General features: G+C 43.2%; 1 protein-coding gene across 3 annotated transcripts in view; it reads right to left on the bottom strand.

Moving 5' to 3' along the window:
• Positions 1-7,885: 7,885 nt before the first annotated feature.
• Positions 7,886-24,465, bottom strand: part of LOC120941089 (serine/threonine-protein kinase Sgk3-like) — a 53,364-nt gene continuing 36,784 nt past the window's right edge. For all 3 annotated transcript variants that reach the window (XM_040354351.1, XM_040354352.1, XM_040354353.1), the window contains 6 exons: positions 21,479-21,515; positions 20,653-20,739; positions 20,283-20,378; positions 14,472-14,627; positions 12,563-12,652; positions 7,886-8,399 (listed from right to left, as the gene is read on the bottom strand). In XM_040354351.1, coding sequence (XP_040210285.1) covers positions 8,229-8,399; positions 12,563-12,652; positions 14,472-14,627; positions 20,283-20,378; positions 20,653-20,739; positions 21,479-21,515 — 637 coding nt within the window. In that variant the 3' untranslated portion in view covers positions 7,886-8,228. The remainder of the gene's footprint in view (positions 8,400-12,562; positions 12,653-14,471; positions 14,628-20,282; positions 20,379-20,652; positions 20,740-21,478; positions 21,516-24,465) is intronic.

The raw sequence follows: 24,465 nt of genomic DNA, 5'->3' as shown, positions 1-24,465 counted from the left end.
CCGATAAAGAGAAGAACTATAGCGGTATCGATGCAATGCTAGTTTGATTTATTGACTGCACCGGGCTCTGAAAGCTGAACAGAATGGTATTCTTGGAATGCATTTAAAACTGCCGATTGTTGCTGGGGGTTCCAATCAGAAAGATGTTCTCCAACCAACATGAGAGATTGTGAAATTGATCTTTAAGAGCCCTTTCAAACTGTGCCGCCCATAGCGTCGGCGGTAAAACGCAGTTATTTTTACCGCCGATGCTATGGGCGGATTTGCGACGCATTTACCCCCCGCCAGCGGCCGAGAAAGGGTTAAAACCACCCAGCGCATTGCAGGCGGTATAGCCATTGATTTCAATGGGCAGCAGTGGAGGAGGAGCGGTAAACACACTGCTCTAAAGATGCAGCTAGCAGGACTTTTTTTTACCGTCCTGCTAGCGCACCGCTCCAGTGTGAAAGCCCCTCAAGCTTTCACACTGGAGTGAATGGGGACAGATTTTTAAGGGCGTATTGCAGGCACTGTTTTTAACGCTATAGTGTCTGCAGTACGCTCCAGTGTGAAAGGGGTCTTTCCTACCTGCATTTTCTATTGCTAATCTGTCTGAAAGCAGAAATAGACAACTTGTGAAATTGATACTGTCACATTGGAAGACACTCTCATATGCAAAGCTAATTACTGGATGGAGATGTCTAAATGTCACATAATAAGCACATATGTGGATGTTTTCATCTGTGTTCCTGGAAGCTGCCATGAACTCTATGATGTCACTTCCTGAACCACAGAGGAATGAATGGAAAGGCATTTCTGCAAGTGGTGCCAGGCCGGGGCGAAAATGGGCAAAGGTGCTTCCCTTTGCCGCTTTGTATGGAGGAGTTATGTCACTGATAAATGACAATACACAGCAGGAAACTCTGGGAGATGACCTTATAAGTTCTGCCAGACAGAGAAGAGTATCATCTTCTGGTGATTTCTAACAAAACATTAAAATAATTGAACAAGGTATATGCGTGTGTTTGCGGTTTTGTAACACTTACCTGAGCTGGTGGAATGAAATTCTCAAAAAAAAAATCCACCGTCATGGACTCTGTAATGTTTTGCTTGTAGTAGAATTGATTGTACATATGTACTATGGGCCATATTCACAAAAGGGATACGACGACGTTTCTCCTGATACGCCGTCGTATCCCTGTTTCTATCTATGCGACTGATTCATAGAATCAGTTACGCATAGATATCCCTAAGATCCGACAGGTGTAAAAGTTTTACACTGTCGGATGTTAGGATGCAGTACCGCGGCCGCCACTGGGGGGAGTTTGCTTCAAAAAGCAGCGTCGGGTATGCAAACTAGGAGTTACGGCGATCCACAAAGCTTTTTCCCGTCGTTACGTCGCCGCGACTGTTAGTTTGCCGTCGCAAAGATAGGGCACCTTTTACAAAGTGGAAAATTACTCCACCATGTAAAAGTATACCCGTCTTTCCCGCGTCGCTTTTGATTTTTTTTTTTTTCCGGCGCAAGTCTTTTTTTCACGTCGCTATTCACAAAACGTCGGCGCGTCGTAATTTCGCGCAAAGCACGTCGGGAAATTTGCGTCGGGAGCATGCGCAGTACGTCTGGCGCGGGAGCGCGCCTAATTTAAATGGGACTCGCCGCATTCGATTGGGCCCGCCTTGCACCGGACGTGTTTACGATACACCGCCGCAAATTTCCAGGTAAGTGCTTTGTGGATCGGGCACTAACTTGGAAAAATTGCGGCGGTGTAACGTAAACCAGTTACGTTACGCTGCGCCCGGCCTACGTGAATCTGGCCCTATACTAATAGCAATTGTTTATCTTTCTCCTTACTGAGCCTTTACTTCATCTACAATGCTGAATCAGACATCACTTTTGTTTTCACAATTTCTTTTACGACACGTGCCTCACTTCAGGCATCGTCTCCCAGCTTTTTTGAGAGTGCATGTGCATAACTGGTATCAAATAACATCTATATTCTTTTTAAAGTGGTTGTAACCCTAAAACATGCTCCTGTACCTAAAGCATGGAATACAGCACAGTGCTTTTGCCATACCAATTGTCCCTTTCTATGTTGTTCAATACCAAGCTGATCCTGTCTTCCCCTCTGTAAACTGACCAAGTTTATCATGACTGCTGATCTCTGATAGCATGGTCAGTTTATGTGCCTCCATTATCCAGCTATCTACCCCCTCCCTCTCCATTCCATAGTCTGTCAGAGAGCCGATCTTCTTTCTGCCCTTCCCCTCCTCTCATGCCTGTGTAATCCTATTCCCTTGAAGAAGAAAGACTGCCGCTTCAGGTGAGTGCAATAAGCAAACAATGTCCTCTCAGAAACCGTGGGTGCTGGCAATGCTCGAAGCAAAATTTGGGAGAAAAGGTATATGGACAGCCGCACACCGAAAAAAACGTGTAAGGTAGCCTTTAATGGTGAAAAGGGATAAAAGCACTACAAAGCACAGTCATAGCTATGACTAAGCACTAGATTTCAGTGTGAAACGCGTCAGCCATATATCCCACTGCTTGCTGTGCCTTTATCCCTTTTCACCATTAAAGGCTACTTTACAAGGTTTTTCCGGTGTGCGGCTGTCCATATACCTTTTCTCCCAAATTGTAATCCTATTCCCTGTAGCTGCTCCAGTGCTCGTAAAGTAAAGACACATGTAGTAAGTACTTTGGGCCAGATTCACAAAGGAAATACGCCGTCGTATCTACTGATACGCCGGCGTATTTTCAAATTTGCCACGTTGTATCTTGATTTGGAATCCTTAAACCAAGATACAATGGCTTTTGGCATAGATCCGACAGGCGTACAGCTTCGGATCGTAGGTGTAATTCTCCGGCGGCCGCTGGGTGGAGTTCGCGTCGTTTTCCAGCGTCGGGTATGCAAATAAGCTGTTTACGGCGATCCACGAAGGTACGCGCGTTCGTCGCATTCTCTTATGTCGGCTTTTCCCGTCGTAAAGTTAAGATTGCTATTTAGATGGTGTAAAATTACACCATCCATGTTAAAGTATGGCTGTCGTTTCCGTGTCGAATTAGAATTTTTTTTTTTGCGCAAGACGTCCGGGAATACGAAAGTATGTTACGCACATCGCCGTTCAAAAAACACGTCGGGGCGCCATAATTCCGCACAAAGCACAGCGGGAAATTTCCTAACGGAGCATGCGCAGAACGTTCGGCGCGGGAGCACGCCTAATTTAAATGGTACACGCCCATTTGAATTAGGCGGGCTTGCGCCGGACGGTTTTACGCTACGCTGCCGCAAGTTTACACACAAGTGCTTTGTGAATCAAGCACTTACGTGGAAAACTTGCGGCGGTGTAACGTAAACGGGATACGTTACGCCGCCGTAATCGTACCTGAATCTGGCCCTTTGATCCTCTCTATTTTAGGTCCCTGTTCTGTACAGGGAGTGTTTTTCTAAAATTATAATGCTAAATATCTTTTTTTGAAGAGCCCTGCTGTGCTGTTATTTGACCTCCCTCTGCCAGCTGCATTAACCTCAGTCCCCCCACTGTACTTTCGTAGATCAGAAAGGAAAGCAGAGGGATGTTAAATGACAGCACAGAAGGGCCTTGCAAAAAATGTATTTAGCATTATAATTTTAGGAAAACACACACACTGTACTGAACAGGGACCTAAAACAGAGGATCAAAGTAACACACGTGACTTTACAACCACTTTAACATGGGACTATGGTTTATGATAAACGGATAATAAATATTGTTGTGCTGCACCTTTAATTATGTTTTATGATACTTTTATTCTCGTAAGAGATTTTAGGGGTTATTTACGGAAGGCAAATCCACTTTGAACTACAAAGTGTACTGAAAGTGCACTTGGAAGTGCAGTCGCTGTAGATCCGAGGGAGACATGCAAGGAAAAAAAAAAAAAACGCATTTTAGCTTGCACAATTGGATGATAAAATCAGCAGAGCTTCCCCTCATTTCAGATCTATCCCTCAGATTTACATAGACTGCACTTCCAAGTGCACTTTGCACTTGTAGTGCAAAGTGGATTTGCCTTTAGTAACTAACCCCCATAGTGTGTCAGGTAGTAAGGCAATCACAGGGCAATCACTGTCTGCACTGCTTGCACTCAGGTAACCTCTTATCCCAACAGCTCTATTGAATGAAAATATTATATTACTCAGTTGTTATTCCGGTGTTTAAAATGTAGCATAGATTTGGATGTAGGTTTACTTATGAAATAGCACCGTGTCTGTATTCTAGAAGACCCCACTTTAATTTCTGCTCAGGGGCCTCTTTTGTCCTAAACCAGGCTTCCATTCTTCCTTTTTTGTCTCCGCTTCTCGATGTCCGGGACTTCTTTTGTGCTTGCTCCCTTTCACGTTTCAGAAATTTTCTTTCCCATTATACCATCAAATTCTTTCTTACAACTCAACACTTACAACTAAATGCATATAGACTTGATTGAAAATATTTCTTTCCCACCAAGCAGTCTTCTGATTTCTCAGATTGTTACACTATAAACCTGAAAAACACAACTTATAACTGGTAACTTTTGTAATCGTCACTCCTTTACACGTTTTAGCTTAGTTAAGAATGATTTTCATTTCAGATTTTTTTTTTTTATACTTATACCAAGTAAATGTACTCCTTTTTACAATTCTAAAAGAAGAAATTGCCCTACATGAACATAAAGATCTTTTTTTAAAATGTGTCATTACTGTTTAAATAGGCACTTGAAAGCAGTGCAGGGACAATATCCTCAAGTGCCCAGGGCAAAGATGGCACATTTCACTCCCCTTTGATCATGTGCAAGCTTATGAGGAGGGGAGAGAGAGCACAGTGTGCACCTCCTCTCTCCTTTTCCCCCTGCTGCTTCCAGCGCTGGGCTAACAGAAGTAGTGATGCCATTGCCACTACTCCTGTCAGACCTATAGTAGAAGGAACTTGTGGCGCCTCCATCCATACAATACACGCTGCCCACCAATTGTTCTGGCCCTGCTTGAAATTAACAGTGGAGGCAACAGTCCTAAAATGGGTCACCTTATTCATGTGCAGCATAGTGATCTTCTCTGGAGTCTTTAGCAGTAGAGGATTTTGCATTAGGATCACAAATATAAACTCTTTAGAAATAATATCACTTCAACAGCTTTATATAAATGCATACCACGGTTGCTGAAGGCCAGTTTATATGAATGAGCAGCATGCAGACAGGAATTGTTTGGCATGTGTAAATCATGTGGCCCCTATGGGGGTGAATTCTAAAAGTGTATAGCTAGCTTAGTAATATTTTTTTCCCACCCACAATAATATTGAGGCAGCCGATGGCATTATTGTCAGCAGAACTAGACATTAATAAACAAACACAGTATACAAAAAAAAAATATATAAATAAAAAAATCACGCAATAAATTTTATATTTTATCTTTGTTATTTACTAGTGCTGTTCGCAGTACAAAAAAAATACATTTTATAAAGAAAACTATGATTTATAGCTCTGTTACAAAATAGATTTTGCATAGTACAAAAAAAAGACACAAACTTTGCATTTAAGGCAGCAGTCTATTCTAGCTTAGTTTCCAGTTTTTAAACCATAATGTAGCAATTATATTCTTACAGAATACAGTACAAGGGATCAGCTATTGCTACAGTAGTTAGAATTCATATTCCAGTCATTGTTCATTGCCAGTTATAATTAAACTGGCTCACAACCCAAAATGTTTTTTGTTTTGTTTTTTATACCAGTATACTGTCATATTGTCACCTGTTTTAGGCTAGGTGTTTTTTTTTTACTCAATTTTAAGTCTGTTGGTTGCCAAATATTAAAGGGGATAAATCTGTTTGAAAAGTTATCTGAAAATGAATGTAGTAAGGCAAATCATTAAAGAAAAAGGCACAGAATCATTAACATAGAGTAGCACCTTATATTCATGGCCACAAATCAACACATAAAGCTTTAGTTAGAAAGCAGCAGGGTGCTAAATGTCAATATTTGATTGGTTACTGTAATTTCAAAAATAAGTTTACTCTCTTATACAGAAATGGACCCTGATCGAAACTCTTCTGTGCAGCAAGACAGAGCGGTTCACCGATCCTTCTCTTCACTGCAGGCTGTCCCACTAGCAGCATTGCTGCAGACATAACCTAGAGTAGGTGGCAAGTCTATGCCCTTTGAACTACACATCTATGGCAAGAGAGGACCTAGGCCAGGGATATGCAATTAGCGGACCTGCAGCTGTTGCAAAACTACAAAGTCCCATCATGCCCCTGCCTCTGGCTGTCACAGTCTTGCTATGCCTCATGGGACTTGTAGTCTGCTAATTGCATACCCCTGACCTATGCTATCTAATGAGATATCATAAGCATCACCTGATCCCGTAATTTAAATGTTCTATCAAGAAGCAGGTAATTTGAGGGTGAAAAAACAATCAGAATACATTTTCCAATATAATCCTTACTATTTTTCCTAGTGCCAGGGCTGACTACTCATAGACCTGTATAAACCTGCACATTTGGCTGAAACAACTGCGCATGTTTACAGAAGCAAGGAACAACCTTAATAAAGATGTTTTCACGTTGGATCATGTCAGAATTATCGGATGTCTACTGATAGCCTTTAGAAAGTGGCGGCACTCCTCTGCATTTCTACTCGGTAGTCTATAGCAGGGTCCACTCAGTCAGGAAACAAATAAGCTTTATGTTCTAATCATCAAAAACAATTTGATTTCACAGATTTCCTTTATCATTCCCTTTACACCTAAAAAAATAAAAAATAAACCCTTGCTTTTTTTTTGGGGACCATCTTCATTTTTGCTTAAGAAGGGATAAACATACTATCAAGACAGCCAATTCAGTATTTTTAAATGCAGAAAATGTAAAAGTATTACAAAAAGTATGTTGCAGGGACAACCAGTACAGTGCTTTGGTGACATTCTGAATTCCCATTGGCCAAGGAGAGTGAGGCTTGCACAGCAGCCATATTAATACTACATAAAAAAGGAGTACCCCTCTGGGAATGCTTGAACTACCGGTATATCAGTACAAAGGAAAAGTGTAGCAATTTCAACAAAACACCCTTCACCTCAAATTAGCTCAATCAAATTTTATCAAGTGTAAAAAAAATCTAAAAAGCTATTAGCATGAAATTCTCCACCAAGAGGTAATAAAGTCAAAATGTGTGCAAACAAAAGTAGTTATTCAACAACATTTGCACTTCAATAAATTGGCTGTGGCTACACAACTGTAATATTGCCAGTGTCTAAATACTTTGGACACCAATATGTTGTTAGCCAGACTGAACCCATTTCTAGGCCCATGAACCAAGCTTTAGAAAAGATCTGTACTGAGAGAAACATGGGGCTGCCTCTGCTGACCTTGTTCAATAAAATTCTAGTTGCTTGGCTATCTCTAGCTTCAACGTCAAGCTCTACACAACAAGCATGCAGCAGGTAAAGACAGAAAACCTGATGTGCGTACTTGTTCTCAGAGCCTTGAAAACATTAAGCCTTTAGATCAGCAGTACAGCCCAGAAAACAGCATGTTTGAGCCCTGGTTCACATTGATGCTACTTTGAAGTCGCACTACTTCACTTGAAGTAGTGCGATTTCAAAGTAGCAAGGTCAGCGATTTCAGCTGCTACTTGATAGACATCTGTTTGGCTTCATGCACAGATGTCTATGGAAATCGCACCTGAAATCGGCAAAAGTAGTGCAGGAACTACTTTTGCAAATCGGTGCGGCACCACAAAATCGGTGTCGCACCAATTGGAACAGTGCCTTTGCCTCCAATAGGCTGCGGCTTGTCATGCGATTTGATCTCTCAAATCGCATGACAAATCTCTCCAATGTGAACCTAGGGGCTAAAGGAGAGGTCAGAAATGGTAGCCCATGTGCTTCTTTCAGTGCAGGTTCTATTTTAATAGGTTTCAGTTTATCCTCAAATATAGCTGGCTAAGTTGGAAAGAATCTAGCAGGGGCATGGATGGTTAGTACAGAAGTTCATGGCTACAGACCAGCTTCTAATCCAATTTAGCAACACACTCAGAACTCATTTAACCACCTTGAACAATCTGGTAATTTTTAAGCATTGCTATGTTGTTACCATCTCATATATGTCACCATGCAGTATCCAGTGAATGGATCATCTGTATGCTCTTGAGTTCAGAAAATGGCTTTATGAGGATAAGCAACAGGTAGACTTTTATGCCGATTAAATACCCTGTAAGAATGCCTCTTCTAGGTGCTCACATAAAATGACTAATAAGACCAGTCATCAGAGGGTGGAGCATAGGAGAAGCCAATGAAGGCATCATCTGCTTCTTCAACACTGGCGTTAACGATGGAGTAGTCAGAAGATATGCAGACAGAATCAGGAACCATAGCATTTGTAAATTCCGTGTCAAAGTTTGATATATCATCTGGGCCATCCTATTAAGAAAAGTAATACAATTAGTTTCATAGGTTTCATTACTTTAACCACTTCAGAGGCGGAAGATTTACCCCCCTTCCCGATATTTTTTTCCTAAAAAATACAAATATAATAATTTTTTACTTTTTGCTATGAAACATAAACAATAAAAAAAAAAATTAAAAGATCAAATTTCTTCATGAATTTAGGCCAATATGTGTTCTGCTACATATTTTTGGTAAAACAAAACACAATAAGAATATAGCGATAGTATGGTGAGCAATCTGACACTTTGTGGGAACCATGACACTAATACAGTGATCAGTGCTAAAAATATAGGGAAGGAGTTAACATCTTGGGCGATCAAAAGGTTATAGGTGTACTTAAACAGTGTTTATGTGTCTACTGTGAGCTGCTTTTACCAAGACGTGCACAAAAACCGGCACATCACTGCGCAGGGCTGTGGAATCGGAGTCGGAGTCGAAGGAAATTTTGGGTACCTGGAGTCGGAGTCGGCAAACAATGCACCGACTTCGACTCCTACTAAATTTAGATTGGAATTAAAAAAAAAAAAAAAGCAAGTTTAAATGTCCCAATTCACAAAAAGTTATAATTAATGACTTCTCTACTGTAAGAATAAAGACCAATGCATGCAGTGCCTCACGTAACCGCAAAACGAACACGTTAAGTGACCGTGAAGAAGCATGCTTTTCATGTGCTTCACTATATGGCACGCAACGCACAATTAGGAGCTGCAATACTTATACTTTCCATAGTGTTGTGTTCTGCTTTTACAGGGAATGCAGCGTCCATGTGTAACCTAGCCTCTCACTGATAAGGGATTAAATAAATATGTTTTTTGCAGGACTAGAGAGTGAGACACTTGTATAAGTGAAGGGAATGGAGGGCCAATAGTTCAAGACTGAAGCTGTAAACCATTGGAAAAACTGCTGTCATTTAGCTAAGGCTATAAAAACTTGTAAACTCCGATTGTTAGCTTAAACTTTAAACATGACTATGGGATTCTCCTAGGAAAATCATGTTTTAGAATAAAAAAACTTTGTTTTCATTGTGTTTGTCTTTTGCTTAAATTGTGCAATACAGTAGACTGTTGGCTTCCCAGCCAGTAGTCCTGTGGTAGGTTGCGTTTCTTTCCCTCAAGGAATGTATAAAATACATTCGCATATTAATACGGAGGAGTCGGGGAGTCGGAGTCGGAAGTACATAAAACTGAGGAGTCGGAGTCGGAACATTTATCTACCGACTCCACAGCCCTGTCCCTGCGGACAGGAAATGTTTACATTGAAAGAGCTCTGTCCCGTCTTCCTCAACCATCAGCAGGTGCCTGCAGTCAATCATTGGCCGGCACGCGCTGATCAGCTTGTGCCGAGATTAATCACAGCACAGCGGCTCCCAATATGGAAGTGCTGGATCATGTACTAGATACGTGGTCCGTCACAGGAGACCCGCTCTGCTGCCATACTCCTATGTGAGGTGGTCAGGAAGCAGTACTAAATTTATGAACAGCTGCAGTTAGCATCATCAGTTAAAGTGGTTGTAAACCCTTACATACCTTCAGGTGAAAAAGGTAAGTCTAGATTAAGGCCTACCTGTAGGTGCTGGAAATATCTCCTAAACCTACACGGTATAGGAGATATTTACAAATCTCTATATGGAGATTTCTTCTGCACATGTGCCGAAGATAGAAAGGGCACGCTATGCCGTTTTTAGCTTGGGTCATGCCATTACTGGCGGCTCCCGCATGCGTGACATCACGCGACTCTGGCCAGTCACAGAGATGGAGTTCGCAGCACTGGAAGGAAGAGGGGTAAAGAATGGACGCTCGCTGCCAGCGAGGAAGACGGGGACATCGTGGGCTTCTCCTGCAGGTAAGCGTCACATAATGGGCTACTATGCGATGCATAGTAGCCTATTATGCATTACCTTTGCAGGGGAACAAAGAGGAAGTAAAACCCATCAGGGTTCACTTCCTTTTAAAGCTGAACTCTGGCCAGATAAAAAAAAAATAAACAAATTACTGCAGCTCTGTAATTATAAAATACATGAGGGCTGCAATGGAGAAGTGCAATTGTTGCATTTAGACCACAAAAACATTTTGACAAGTGTGCCCTAAAGGAACAATACAGCCACAGTCTAATTTGTCATGATGGGAGCAATCTGCTGTTAGTCACATATAATGAAAAATCTGCCGAATAAAAAAAAACAGATGGATTCCTCCATCCACACAAGTGAGGTGAATGAAGGAATCCTCCCTGCTGTGCTATTGGGGACTCTTCCACCTTCAGAATACACTAATCAGCACTGCAGCTGAAAGTTTTCCAACAATCCAGTTCAACAGAAGTTGATCTACCGAATGACCTCTGTCTTACAGAGAAGGCCACACACAGATCAAAATTCAGCTGGTCCCTGCTGAAGACAGCAACATTTCAATCGGCGTGTGCCCAGATTAAGTGGCCAAAGCAGATCTGAGGTAGTTGGTGCAGTAGTAGGAAGGGGTTGTGCAGGTGTCACTCAGTGTGACTCAGTGTTGTGGTCATCCAGGGTCATGTTGCTGGATCATAAATTGTTAAAACATGGATACTTTAAAAATGTTTATTATGTACTAACTTATTACTATAAGTTCTAAAACACTAGATTTCTGATCCATTTTCATAGCATGCCTCTAAAACCCCATATTGTAATGCCTACCGTTTGCTATTTGAGGAGTCTCTTTATATACAGATATGAAAAATTTCCCTTCAGTGGATATCTATAATGGGGAACTGTGATCAATTATTCCATAAGGCAGTTTGAAAAGTAATGATGGTGTGCAAACTGCAATCATTTTTACTGCTATTTTGCCACGATTTCAGGGAATGCCTGTGTAAACTTGAGGTCTATGGACCTCAGCTTGCATTAAGTCAGACCAAAGTAGTGGATTACTTTGAAGTTGGTGCAACTTGAAGTCGAACAGATATGGACTGTTATCATAGGGAATCATGGGGTATGACTTGTCATGTGACACTAATCAGGGCTTGAGTCCTGTGGGAACGGCGTCTCTGCACTTTTTTCACAGCAGGAAAGCCATTCCCTTTGCAGGACTAGAGCAACCGATCAGAGTCCAGCCTGGCCGGTATGAGGTATGCGACACCCTCCTCCTCCTCTCTCAGCACCCAGTCTAACTACATGCAGCTCTGCGCTGCTTCCGGGTTTCCTCACACTGTGGTCGGCTCTAGGTATGGTGGTGGAGCAGGAGGCGGCAGGGAAAAATCTGCTGGTGGTGGTGCTGTGGGACCTGGCTGCCCCAGAGGGACACCCAAGATGAGAGAACAAGGAGGCTGAGCCGTGAAGAGGCGGAGGGAGAGCTGTGCGAGGCAGTGCTGCAGCTTCTAGGGGGGAAAGTGAGGCTGGTGCACATAGAGCTGTGTGTGTGATGTGGGGTGAGTGCAGAGTGCAATTGTGCATTATATGTTACTGGTCACACTGCTTCCCCACCTGTCACACTACTTCCCCCCCCCCCCCCCCCCCACACACACACACACACACACACACACACACACTGCTCCCCCCCTCCGACACAATTCTCCTACCCCCCCTTTGACGCACTGCTTCCCCCCCGACGCACTGCTTCCCCCCCGACGCACTGTCCCTGGCACTCAGCTTATAGAATTTGATTACATAAGTTCGAAGATGATGTTGCATAAAGCAGCAAGTCAGCGCCAGTCCAATCATTAAACCCCCCCCCCCCACACACACACACACGGCCAATCACTGTTGCATGTAAATGTGACTTACTGATAAATTTAATTTGGGTTTTAACTTTTAATGATATAAAATAATTAATGTGGGGGCCTTTTGGTGGGCAAGATTTTTTTTTGGAGGGGGGGGGGGGGGGCAGCACTTCATTCCTGGGCCCAGGCAGCACAATGTCTTGGGCCGGCCCCACACTTTTTTTCCCAGGACTTGACCCCTGACTCTAATGTACAAAGTAGCAAGAAAAAGTCGCACAGGTATGAAAGGGGCCTTAGTATTACTATACTGACTAGGCCTGGACATGTTGTGGTATTCTTTTCTACTGGCTCTGATGTGTATTTCATTTGAATTGCATTTATACAGTTTAATGAACCAATTCTTTGATCTTCCATCTCTTGCTAATAACCACAGAGATAACACTTCTACTTACCACATGAGGGTCATATGGTGGAGGGATCTTCTTTTCAACAAGCTCAGTCCAGTTTAAACTTGTAAAGAACGGATGATGTTTGATATCTTCCTGCAAAGCAAATTAAAACAAAATAATTTAATTAAGCAATTACTGAATCTATCAATCAATAAAGTTATAAATGTGGGGTAGCTCAGTGGCTAAGTGGATAGCATTTCCAGCTGGCAGCATTAGCCTTGATGGTTCAAATCCCAACCATGACAATACCTGCCTGGTGTTTGCATGTTCTCCCTGTACCTGCATGGGTTTCTTCCAGGTACTCAGATTTCTTCCCACGCTCCAAAGATATGCTGGTAGGTTAATTGACTCCTGTCTAAATAGGTCTTAGTATGTGTGCAAATGTAAGTTAGGAACCTTCGATTGTAAGCGCTTTCTTTTTGCCGATTACCAGCTCTGTTTACATCACATGATCAGCTATTATTGGCTGACAGCTGATCATGTGGTAAGGGGTCGGCATCAACCTCTCAGACTTGCTGATCACAGAGCGTGCCGCGCGTGCCCTGCAGGGGACACGCAGGCCACCCGAGCACGGGAGGAGGTCTATTGACCGCCTCCCGGCAAAGTAGGTCCGCGCTGTAGCCGTCATTCGGCTATAGCGCGGACGGGAACAGGTTAAGAATTTGCAATGAAGGATTAAAAAACACATTTTAAGCAGGCCCCCGATGGTTTGAATCTCAGCTGGTTCAGCAGGAACTGGCCGAGATACAAACCATGTATGGACAAGGCGGTTTTAGCTGCTAGCAATAATCGCTGTGTTCTCACGGCAGGGAAGGCTTCCCTTGCTGGGAGAACAAAATAGCCCCCATTAACAGAGTCAGCAATTTTCTTTGCTGCAACCACAGAAAATCGCTCCGTCTATGGCGTGCCTAATGGCGCGTACACATGATCGGAAATTCCAACAAAACCGTGGATTTTTTTCTGACTGAATTTTGGCTTAAACTTGTGTTTGTGTTGCATACACACAGTCACACAAAATTAACAGTTGAGCATGCTAACGTGCATTGTGCAAACATAGGCCGGCTAATCAACTATTTTACCAAGGCCAGTCTATAAGGGGAAGAGTCTGTGCAGACTGTATAGCTACACCTATAGAAAGAGTACGAAGTCTGAATCACAATTATTATTTTAGCTTAAAGTGTAAGTAAACCCTTGTATCATTTTCAGCCAAGGAAGCTGCCATCTTTGCCTCTGTTTAATCTACAACTGCCATGCTGCTGCACATGTGATCAGTTATGACACCAGCCATTGGATAGTTTGATTGAGAGCACAACCAATGGGAGTGTTACATTTCCGGCACGTGTCGGAAATGAAACGGTTTTATGGATGGGTTTACTTCCACTTTAAATTAGTTGTAAACCTCTGAAATGAAACCCAACTCTATGTTTTTCTTTCTATAAGGTGTACTTGCCTCTCTCTATCCAAAGCACCTAGTGTTATTTTTATCTGCTCTGCCTTCCTCTGCTATCTGCATGAGTTACTTCTGACAAGTTATACTGGGGGAGGGGGTTGTAGCACACAGCCTATGACTGACAGCCTCAGCTGTGCAGGTTTCCCTTTGTGTTCATTACATCCACTCAGCTCCATGCTCTATCCTGTGCAGTGTGACCATTCAGATCCCCAACCCCTGCCTCCTGAAGCTCAGAAGTGCAACCTATACACTTTGAAGGGCTCTGAAGAACAGAAGGCTGCAGATAAACAGGTATAACCTATGTAGGGGGATTTTGATGCATCTCTGTATTTCCTGGGGATAGTGACTTCACTGGGTATATGTAAGGTATTTACAACTACTTTCAGTGTGTAGTAAGGGAACAGTTATCAGCATTCCATATTAAAGCTGCATTAAGTAGGCATGAGAGAAAGAGCCACATACAAAGTCATTATTGGATCCAAGCCTTTGTTTAGGATCTTTTTCAAGCAGCTCTTCTAAAATTCCAGACGCGGTCAAACTTATGTCTGGTCTCGTGACAAGGGGTTTGTGGAGAATATTTTCATACATGGTTGCTATGTCACGGTTGTAAAATGGGGGCTGAAACAAAGGAAATAATAATTATTAGTCCCAGATACAGTTACTAGCATATATTTATTCACAAACAAAACAGAAATATTATGATAGATGAATATCCTGATATGAATATAACAAAATGGAAAATTGGGACACAATGTTGTGAAGGCATTAAAAGGAGTAGTCTTCCTCTTGGAGCATGTTACACATTACACCCATATTTAAGATGTAACATGCTCCAGCACATGTCCTCCTTACTCCCTGATCTGCCCCGCTGTGAAAGGTGGTGGGGGATCCTCTCCCCGCTGTCACATTTCAACCAATTGAAGATTATTTTTAGTTTACATGTGCAAATCAGTTTTTTTGCTAGAAAATTAGCTAAAGCCCCCCAATTTTTTTTATTTATTTTTTAAAGCTGAGGTCCTAGAGAATAAATTAGTGGGAAAAAAATACACTTTTAAAATTGTAATGCACAATAACCCAATTTGTTTGCAAAAAATATAAGAGGTCACTGAGGTAAATAGATACCAAACATGTCACGCTTTAAAATTGCGCACGCCCGCACAACGGCGACAAATGACGTAAATTCTACTATCAATAGGCGATGCTTTAACCACTTCCCGACCGGCAAGTACATATACTGCGGCAGGTTGTTAGCCCTGCGCAAACCACCGTATAGGTACGTCGGCTCCTTTTGAGAGCCTAAGCAAGGGCGCGCATGCCGCCGGAGGCACGTCTGCTGCACGGCGGGGGACCAGATGAGAGTGGCTGACGATCGCAATGCCTGACGGCCCCCCGCAATCGTGGGCACAAGAGCCAGAATGAGGATCTGTGTGTAAACACACAAATCCCAGTTCTGTCAGGGGAGGAGAGACAGATTGTCTGCTCCTAAAGATTAGGAACAGCGATCGGTCTCCTCCTCCAGTGAGTCCCATCCCCCCACAGTTAGAAACACCTAGCAGGGAACACATTTAACCCCTTGATGGCCTCCTAGTGCCACACATTTAATCCCTTCCCTGCCAGTGACATTTACACAGTAATTAGTGCATTTTTATAGAACCGATCGCTGTATAAATGTCAATGGTCCCAAAAAAGTGTTAAAGTGTCTGATCTGTCCGCTTCAATGTTGCAGTCCTGATAAAAATCGCTGATCGCTGCCATTACTAGTAAAAAAACAAACTTTTGTGCAAACCAATCAATATACGCTTATTGGGATTTATTTTTTTACCAAAAATTTGTAGAAGAATATCAGCCTAAACTGATGAATACATTTTTTTGGGGGATATTTATTATATTCGATTTGTGGGGAAAAAAAAAAAGGACGTAAACTTTCTTCAGGTCTCCGACTAGCCGGCCGACGTGCCGGCTAGTAGTTCGGGACTCCCTGGGTGACGGAAGAGTCCTAGCGAGCCGCAGAAGGTGGCGGGATGTACCCTCTCGCTGCTTCTAACAGCCACCAAGTGGCTGGTTGTCTGCTCTGGTTGTGATTACAAGAGAGTTGACCGCAGGCATCACCCCGGTACAACCACTTGAAGTCAAATGACGTACCAGGTATGCGATTTGGCGCCATGTAGTGAAAAACTTCGCTCACACAGCCGTATCATTAATTTACAGGAATCTGTAAATGAGAGAACTACAAGTCCCTTCTTTCACAATGGCAGAGAGCTTGTAGTTCTTAAAGAACTGCGAGTGAGCCGATGAGCACACTTGTAGTTCATTCACAAGTCCTGAAGCATTCTAACTGAAAGCCCATACAGAGGTACGGGCTAAAAGATGAGGGGCTTGTCTGCAGGAGCCTCACATTGTACTTGCGAACCAATACGGGAAAAAAATAATAAAATGCACATTTTCTTCCGGGTACAATAATTTCTTATTGTAAAAAGGAAGCATGACCGTATAACAGCTGTTCACTCACGCAACAAAACAACATGGGCTAGAAAGGCTACATGAGCAGTTAACTTTTAATGAATAAGTCACCACTCAACGACCTGGGGGCGCCAGACGCAGGTCCTCTTATATCATCTAGGCCCGAGGGCCAATGGCCATTTTTCCCCATAATAATATGTGCATTTATTATTTATTTTTCCAAAAAGGTGAACTTAGCCTTCAAAAATTCCAGGTTTCTGCTATATGTAATACAATAATTTCACCCAAGAAAACATCAGTATTTATATCCAATTAAAGTGGAACTAAAGTTTCGCTGTCTATAAGAGCGGCAAGGTTGTGGAATTCCCTTCCACGAGCGGTGGTCTTAGCGGGGGGCATCGATGGTTTCAAGAAACTATTAGATAAGCACCTGAATGACCACAACATACAGGGATATACAAGGTAATACAGACATGTAATCACATACATAGGTTGGACTTGATGGACTTGTTTTTTTTTCAACCTCACCTATGTAACCATATAAACGTACTGTGGGCAGGAAGGCTTTTTATTGCAGAAGAGACACATACAGTAGAATGTCTCTTCTGTAATAAATTACACCTTCCTGCCTGCTCACAGCGATCCCTGGACTATCAATTAAGCTGCACAAGCAAAGCTCAGTTTACAACGGGGTTGATTTACCAAAACTGGAGAATGCTAAATCTGGTGCAGCTGTGCAAAGAAACCAATCCGTTTCTAACTTCAGCTTGTTCAATTGAGCTTTGACAAAAAAGCCTTGAAGCCGATTAGTCTCTATGCAGAGCTATAGCAGATTTTGCACTCCCCAGGTTTAGTAAATCAATCCCAGTGTCCAGCCCGATCTCTAGCATGGACTGACTAGCATCTGCGCATGTGCAGGAGTGATGTCATCAAGTGGCAACCAATGAAGATGGCCAAAAACAGGCACACAGGAGAAGTTGCTGCCACGGGACCTTTGGAAATGTGAGTATTAACCCTTTAGTTTGCTTTGCTTAAGGCCGGAATCACACTAGTGCATTGCTTTTTTGAGCTGCGTTGTCGTTGCAGATTTCTCTAGAGGGTGTTCTGCAGATCAACTGCGGTTTAGCTGCAGATCAGGTGCGAATTTGGAGACCTGGGAGAACTTCCGGGTGAGAGGAGAGTGGGGGAGAATTGTATTGAGCTGAATGAGAGAAACTCCTGCAGAGAACTGAACACATGTGCGAATTAGATGCGTACCCATAGAAGATAATGGGACTGAATTCGCACCTGAGCCGCACCGCAAGACATAAAAACCGCATGCGGTTTGGAGGCAATACGCAGTGCGAATGCATCGCACATATGTGAACCAGCCTCATTGAAAACAATGTATTTTGAAATGTCCTGCGAATTAGATGCGGTTTAAACCGCACTCAATTCGCATAGGTGTGAACCTAGCCTTAATGCATATCTTGTTCTATTAATCTAGTGGAAGCTTGTGAAATGTTCACCGTTTCCATGAGAATGTGCTTACAGATTGCGCATTGCCAATATAGACAGAGCTGCACAGTTGTACACCATGTGTACACTATTCCCCATAGCACCAAGTAAAACTAGAACATATACAGGATTGTAGGCAACATGGTGCAATATATGTAAACATAAGGAAGCAACAGATTTAGTAAAGATGATTTTCTAAGCAAATTATTTTCCTCCTCAGATTTGTTAGCAAGCTGCAACTAAACTTTGAAGTACATTTGTCTTAAACTTGTACAATATTGTGACAGCCATGATTGCATGTCAAATTTATTACATATAGGTGGACTACGAATAAGCTCCAGATTATAACATGTTAGAGCTTGTGGGACAGATGGATCAGCTTGTATACTTCAATAAATATGTACAAAGCTGTTATCGGAGAGCAACTTCTCTTCTTTTTTGCTTAGAAATAAACTCTATGGGGCGGCCAGCTACCACTGAAAGCCTGCACCCACCGTCAGAGGAGCCAAGGGGTTGTATGGCTGTAGAGCAGGGGTCTCAAACTGGTGGCCTTACAGTTACTACGATACCCATGAGGCATTGCCTCAAGGCTGACAGTTACAAGCATGATCCTCATAGACAGAGGAATGATGGGACTTGTCGTTTCGCAACAACAGGAGGGCCGCCAGTTTGGGACCCCTGCTGTAGAGGGACTGGATATCCTACTGTACACAACAGTTAGGTTAACCACTTCCCGACCTCCGCATGTAAATGTACGTCCACAATATGGCACGTACAGGCACATGGGCGTTAATGTACGTCCTTGCCTATTAGCGGGTGGGGGGTCCGATCTGGACCCCCCCCCCCCGCTACATGCGGCGGTCGGGTTCGCTCGGGGAGCGATCCAGGACCACGGCGCGGCTATTTGTTTATAGCCGCTCCGTCGCGATCGCTCCCCGGAGCTGAAGAACGGGGAGAGCCGTATGTAAACACGGCTTCCCCGTGCTTCACTATGGCGGCGCATCGATCGTGTCATCCCCTTTATAGGGGAGACACAATCAATGACGTCAGTCCTACAGCCACACCCCCCTACAGTTGTAAACACACACTAGGTGCACCCTAACTCCTACAGCGACACCTGTGGTTAACTCCTAAACTGCAACTGTCATTTTCACAATAAAGAATGCAATTTAAATGCATTTTTTGCTGTGAAAATGACAATGGTCCCAAAAATGTGTCAAAATTGTCCGAAGTGTCCGCCATAATGTCGCAGTCACGAAAAAAATTGCTGATCGCCGCCATTAGTAGTAAAAAAAAAAAAAAATTATAAAAATGCAATAAAACTATCCCCTATTTTGTAAACGCTATAAATTTTGCGCAAACCAATCGATAAACGCTTATTGCGATTTTTTTTACTAAAAATAGGTCGAAGAATACGTATCGGCCTAAAGTGAGGGAAAAAAATGTTTTTATATATGTTTTTGGGGGATATTTATTATAGCAAAAAGTAAAAAATATTGAATTTTTTTCGAAATTGTCGCTCTATTTTTGTTTATAGCGCAAAAACTAAAAACCGCAGATGGTTGCATATTGGTCCGGGGCTTAAGTGGTTAAAGAGGAGTTCCATCCAAATTTGGAACTTCCTCTTAACCCACTCCTCTCCCCCTTACATGCCACATTTGGCATGTAATTTTTTTGGGGGGGGGAGTGGGGGCTTCAGCAAGAGTGGGACTTCCTGTCCCACTTCCTCCTTCCTGTAGGCGACTAAGCTTAATCGCCTTCAGGAAGGGGCTGCTGTAGGCGATCGCCTAGGACACGTCACAGGTCCTAGGCAATCTCCTGGCCAATTACACGGCGCGGCGCCGGGCCGCGCGCGCATGCGCAGTGGGTGCCCGGCCGTGAAGCCGAAAGCTGTCACGGCCGGGTGCCCACACTGAGAATGAAGACGCCGGCCGGGGAGGGTGGGAGAGGAGCGGAGCCCCGGCCGGCGCGTCGCTGGAGCAGGTAAGTGTCTGTTTATTAAAAGCCAGCAGCTACACTTTTTGTTGCTGCTGACTTTTAATAAACATACAAATGGCTGGAACTCCCCTTTAAGCTGAATTAATAATATAACCATGTTTGTGGTCTCTGGACAGGTACACTTAAAAGTACCTTGTTAGATGGAGCCAAGAGGCTGATTCTTTTTATTTTAACCTCCTGCACAATACGCTTTTATTGTAACTCCATTTATATGGCCATCATGGACATCCTCTGTGTACTTAGAGATCAGAAAAGTTATGCTAGGATTGATTAAAATAGTAAAACAAATATTACTCCAACATAAAAATCTATTCTTACCAAGCCATGTAGCATTTCATAAAGTACAGAACCAAGACACCACCAATCTACAGTGTTGTCATACGGCTGCTTCTTTATTACCTCTGGTGCCAAATACTGGTAAAAAAAAAAAAAGTTAGTGAGACAATATTTTCTTACAAAATCTGTTTTTTTCAATTTTTAAAACACATCTGTGATATGTGCATCAAAATCAAAGTCTGTAACTACACAGTAAGATGCAGATCAATAATGATTTACACGAAAGGTTTGTGTACATGATGTGGTAAAAAAAAATTATAATAAAAAAAAAAAAAAAAAAAAAAGGGAGGACTATACACTGTTACATCAGAAGTGAACATCTTATGATTATTTGAAAGAAATTACAGCTTACCTCTGGAGTGCCACAGAAGGTGAGAGTTTTGTCAGAATTTGAAATTCCTTCTTTGCAAAGTCCAAAATCAGTTAAAACAATATGACCCTAGAGCAAAAGATGGACATTTGGTTAGGCAATATAATACACATACGTTCTGTTATTTGCAAACAATGTTTTTTTAAAGACTAAGGGGTAGATTCACTAAGAGTTAAAGAACAGTTAAATAACGGTCAATAAAATGCAATAGCGCTTGCGGTAAATCAGTTTTGAAAGTACAATTCACTAAGAATTTTGTGTTAAATAATAAATGCGATATTTGTTCGATTGAGCGGTAATTCTTCTTTTCTTTTTATATGTTTTATCCTCAATACCCATTGTTCTGAGGAGGGCAGCAAGACTGTAGTAATCCCATAATTCATTGGAAAACTCTGGTTGTGCCACTTAGCGACTGGGCTCCCGAGCGCAAAGTTTGTGTTTTAGTAGCTGTTTTTATTCAGACCGTCTCCGACAACCCAAATAGCCTAGTCTGAAAAATAGAGTTGTGTTGGGAAGGGTTGATAAATCCCTAATTTGACTCATTCAGTTTAGCTTTTAAAAGTGAACCTAAACTACTGAGCTCTATATACATATTTTTTTTCTAGAAAAGCACTTGCAATCAGCCTGAGAAACGTTATTGGAGCTAGGAGCTCCATTTGCTGATCAGCCATGACTAGAATAAAGTATAAACAAAGCACTCTAAATTTTCCTTAAAATAAAATCCCATATATTTAGTCAATCTTGTCATTTATACCTGCCAATTACTTAGTACAGAAAAAAAGCTCGCACAACAAGGGGAAGTTATTACCTCAGAGTCTAAAAGGATATTTTCTGGCTTGAGGTCTCTGCAAAGTAAATGTAAAAGTTCAACTACAAATCCAGAATTTGATAAATGGTGCAAAAAAAAGAGATTTTTAATACAGCTTACCTGTAAAATCTTTTTCTTGGAGTACATCACGGGACACAGAGCGGCATTCATTACTATATGGGTTATATGGAGTACCTTCAGGTGTAGACACTGGCAATCTCAAACAGGAAATGCCCCTCCCTATATAACCCCCTCCCATAGGAGGAGTACCTCAGTTTTGTAGCAAGCAGTATGCCTCCCAAAATGGTCCTCAAAAAAGAGGGGTGGGAGCTCTGTGTCCCGTGATGTACTCCAAGAAAAAGATTTTACAGGTAAGCTGTATTAAAAATCTCTTTTTCTTTATCGTACATCACGGGACACAGAGCGGCATTCATTACTATATGGGATGTCCCAAAGCAATGCTTACAATGAGGGGAGGGAGAACATCTCCAAGACAAAAGGATTTAATTTAGAGATATACTCAAATCATAATAAATCCAACTTAGTTGAGAAAAATAATTTTAAATTTTAAATTTAACTCAAAAAAGAGGAGCCCCCGGAATCCGAGGGTCTCAAACTGCAGCCTGCAGCACTGCCTGCCCGAAGGCAGTATCAGTATTCCTTCTTACGTCCAACTTGTAGAATTTTGTAAACGTGTGGACAGAAGACCGGGTTGCCGCCTTGCAAACTTGAGCCATAGAGATCTGGTGGTGTGCTGCCCAGGAGGCGCCCATGGCTCTAGTAGAATGAGCCTTTAATGATACTGGAGGAGGCAACCCTTTCAAGCCGTAGGCCTGAGTGATTAATTGCTTAATCCACCTAGAAATGGTGGACTTTGCAGCTGCCTGCCCCTTCTTGGGCCCCTCCGGTAGAATGAACAGCACATCTGTTTTCCGGATCTTCTTTGTAGCTTTAAGATAGGCCTTCATGGCCCTGACAATATCCAAGGTATGCAGCAACCCTTCCTTTCTGGAAGTAGGTTTAGGGAAGAAGGATGGTAATACCAAATCCTGGTTCAAATGAAAACTGGATATGACCTTCGGTAGGAAGGAAGGATGAGGGCGGAGAACGACCCTGTCCTTATGAAAAACAAGATATGGTTCCTTACAGGATAAGGCCGCTAGCTCCGAAACTCTTGCGGAAACTATGGCAACCAAAAATACTAACTTCCTTGTCAGTAGAACCAAAGGAATTTCAGCCAACGGCTCAAACGGTTGTTTCTGTAAACTTGACAGAACAAGATTTAAATCCCACGGACAAAGCGGGGATTTAACTGGAGGTCTAATACGTAAGACCCCTTGAAGGAAGGTCTTAACCAGCGAGTGGGTGGCCAGCGGCCGCTGAAACCACACTGACAGAGCAGAAATCTGTCCTTTGATTGTGCTTAATGCCAATCCTTTATCCACTCCTAGCTGGAGAAAACTTAATACTCTATCGATGGTAAATTTGCGAGAAAAGCCATCGCTTGGACTCACACCAGCCTACATAGGCCTTCCAGACCCTGTAATAAATCACCCTAGAGACCGGTTTCCTGGCTCTGATTAGGGTAGAGACTACTTTCTGAGACAGACCTCTACCCCTGAGAATCAGGGATTCAGCTTCCAGGCCGTCAAATTTAGATGCCGTAAGGCAGGGTGGAGGATCGGACCTTGCGATAGCAGGTCTGGCCGTAGAGGAAGAGTCCAAGGGTCTCCCACTACCATCTTTAGGATGAGTGAGTACCATGCCCTTCTGGGCCATGCTGGAGCTACCAGGATGACTGGTATGTGTTCCACCCGGATCCTGCGCAGCAGGCGGGGTAGTAACTGGAGCGGGGGAAACGCATAAAGAAGTTTGAACTGATGCCAAGGGCAAACCAACGCATCGGTTCCGCAGGCCATCGGATCCCTTGAGCGGGATATGAACCTGTCTAGTTTCTTGTTGAGTCTCGATGCCATGATATCCACGTCCGGCACTCCCCATCTTTGGCAGAGTGCTTGAAAGACTTGTGGATGCAGAGACCATTCCCCCGGCCATAGAGTCTGGCGGCTTAAGAAGTCCGCCTGAAAGTTGTCCACTCCTGGAATGAATATTGCCGATATGCAGGGCACATGCGCCTCTGCCCATAGGAGAATCAAGCTCACCTCTCTCTGAGCGGCTTGACTCCTGGTTCCCCCTTGGTGATTTATGTATGCCACGGCCGTGGCATTGTCTGATTGAATTCTCACCGGGAACCCCTGCAATTTTGACGTCCAAGCCCTGAGGGCTAGTCGAGCAGCTCTGAGCTCCAAGATGTTGATGGGCAACTGCTTCTCTGGCTTTGCCCAAGTACCTTGGCGAGTGCAACCATCCAAAATTGCTCCCCAGCCCGTCAGGCTGGCGTCTGTGGTCACTATCTTCCAAGCCACTGGGCTGAAAGACTTCCCCTTCAGTAGATTCTGAGGGTCTAACCACCAACACAGACTTTGTCGGACTCTTGATAAGAGCGGCAACGGGATATCCAAGGCCTGTGGCCTTCTGCTCCATGCTGACAGGATGGCTGCCTGTAGGATGCGAGTGTGGCTCTGGGCGTATGGTACCGCCTCGAACGTGGCCACCATCTTGCCTAGTAACCTCATACATAGGCGAATAGTCGGTTCTTTCTTGCTTAGAACCAGTAGGATTAATTCCTTGATGGCTTTTACCTTCCTCAGAGGTAGGAACACTCCTTGTTGTTCTGTGTCTAATCTCATGCCGAGATATTCCAACTGCCTTGTGGGCTGGAAAGCTGACTTTTCTCGATTTAGGACCCAGCCGAACCTCTCGAGGTATTGGACCGTGAGGGCCACTGCTCGCTCCAAGCCGGGAGACGAGTGGTCTATGACTAGGAGGTCGTCCAGGTATGCTAGGATCGTGACCCCTTGGATCCTTAGCTTGGCTAGGATCGGAGCTAGGACCTTCGTGAACACCCGGGGGGCCGTAGCCAACCC

This window comes from Rana temporaria, chromosome 5, assembly GCF_905171775.1.
Source record: "Rana temporaria chromosome 5, aRanTem1.1, whole genome shotgun sequence".
Lineage (NCBI taxonomy): Eukaryota > Metazoa > Chordata > Amphibia > Anura > Ranidae > Rana > Rana temporaria.
The sequence above is the reverse complement of the archived record's forward strand: the minus strand, read 5'-3'. Positions and strand labels throughout refer to the sequence as shown.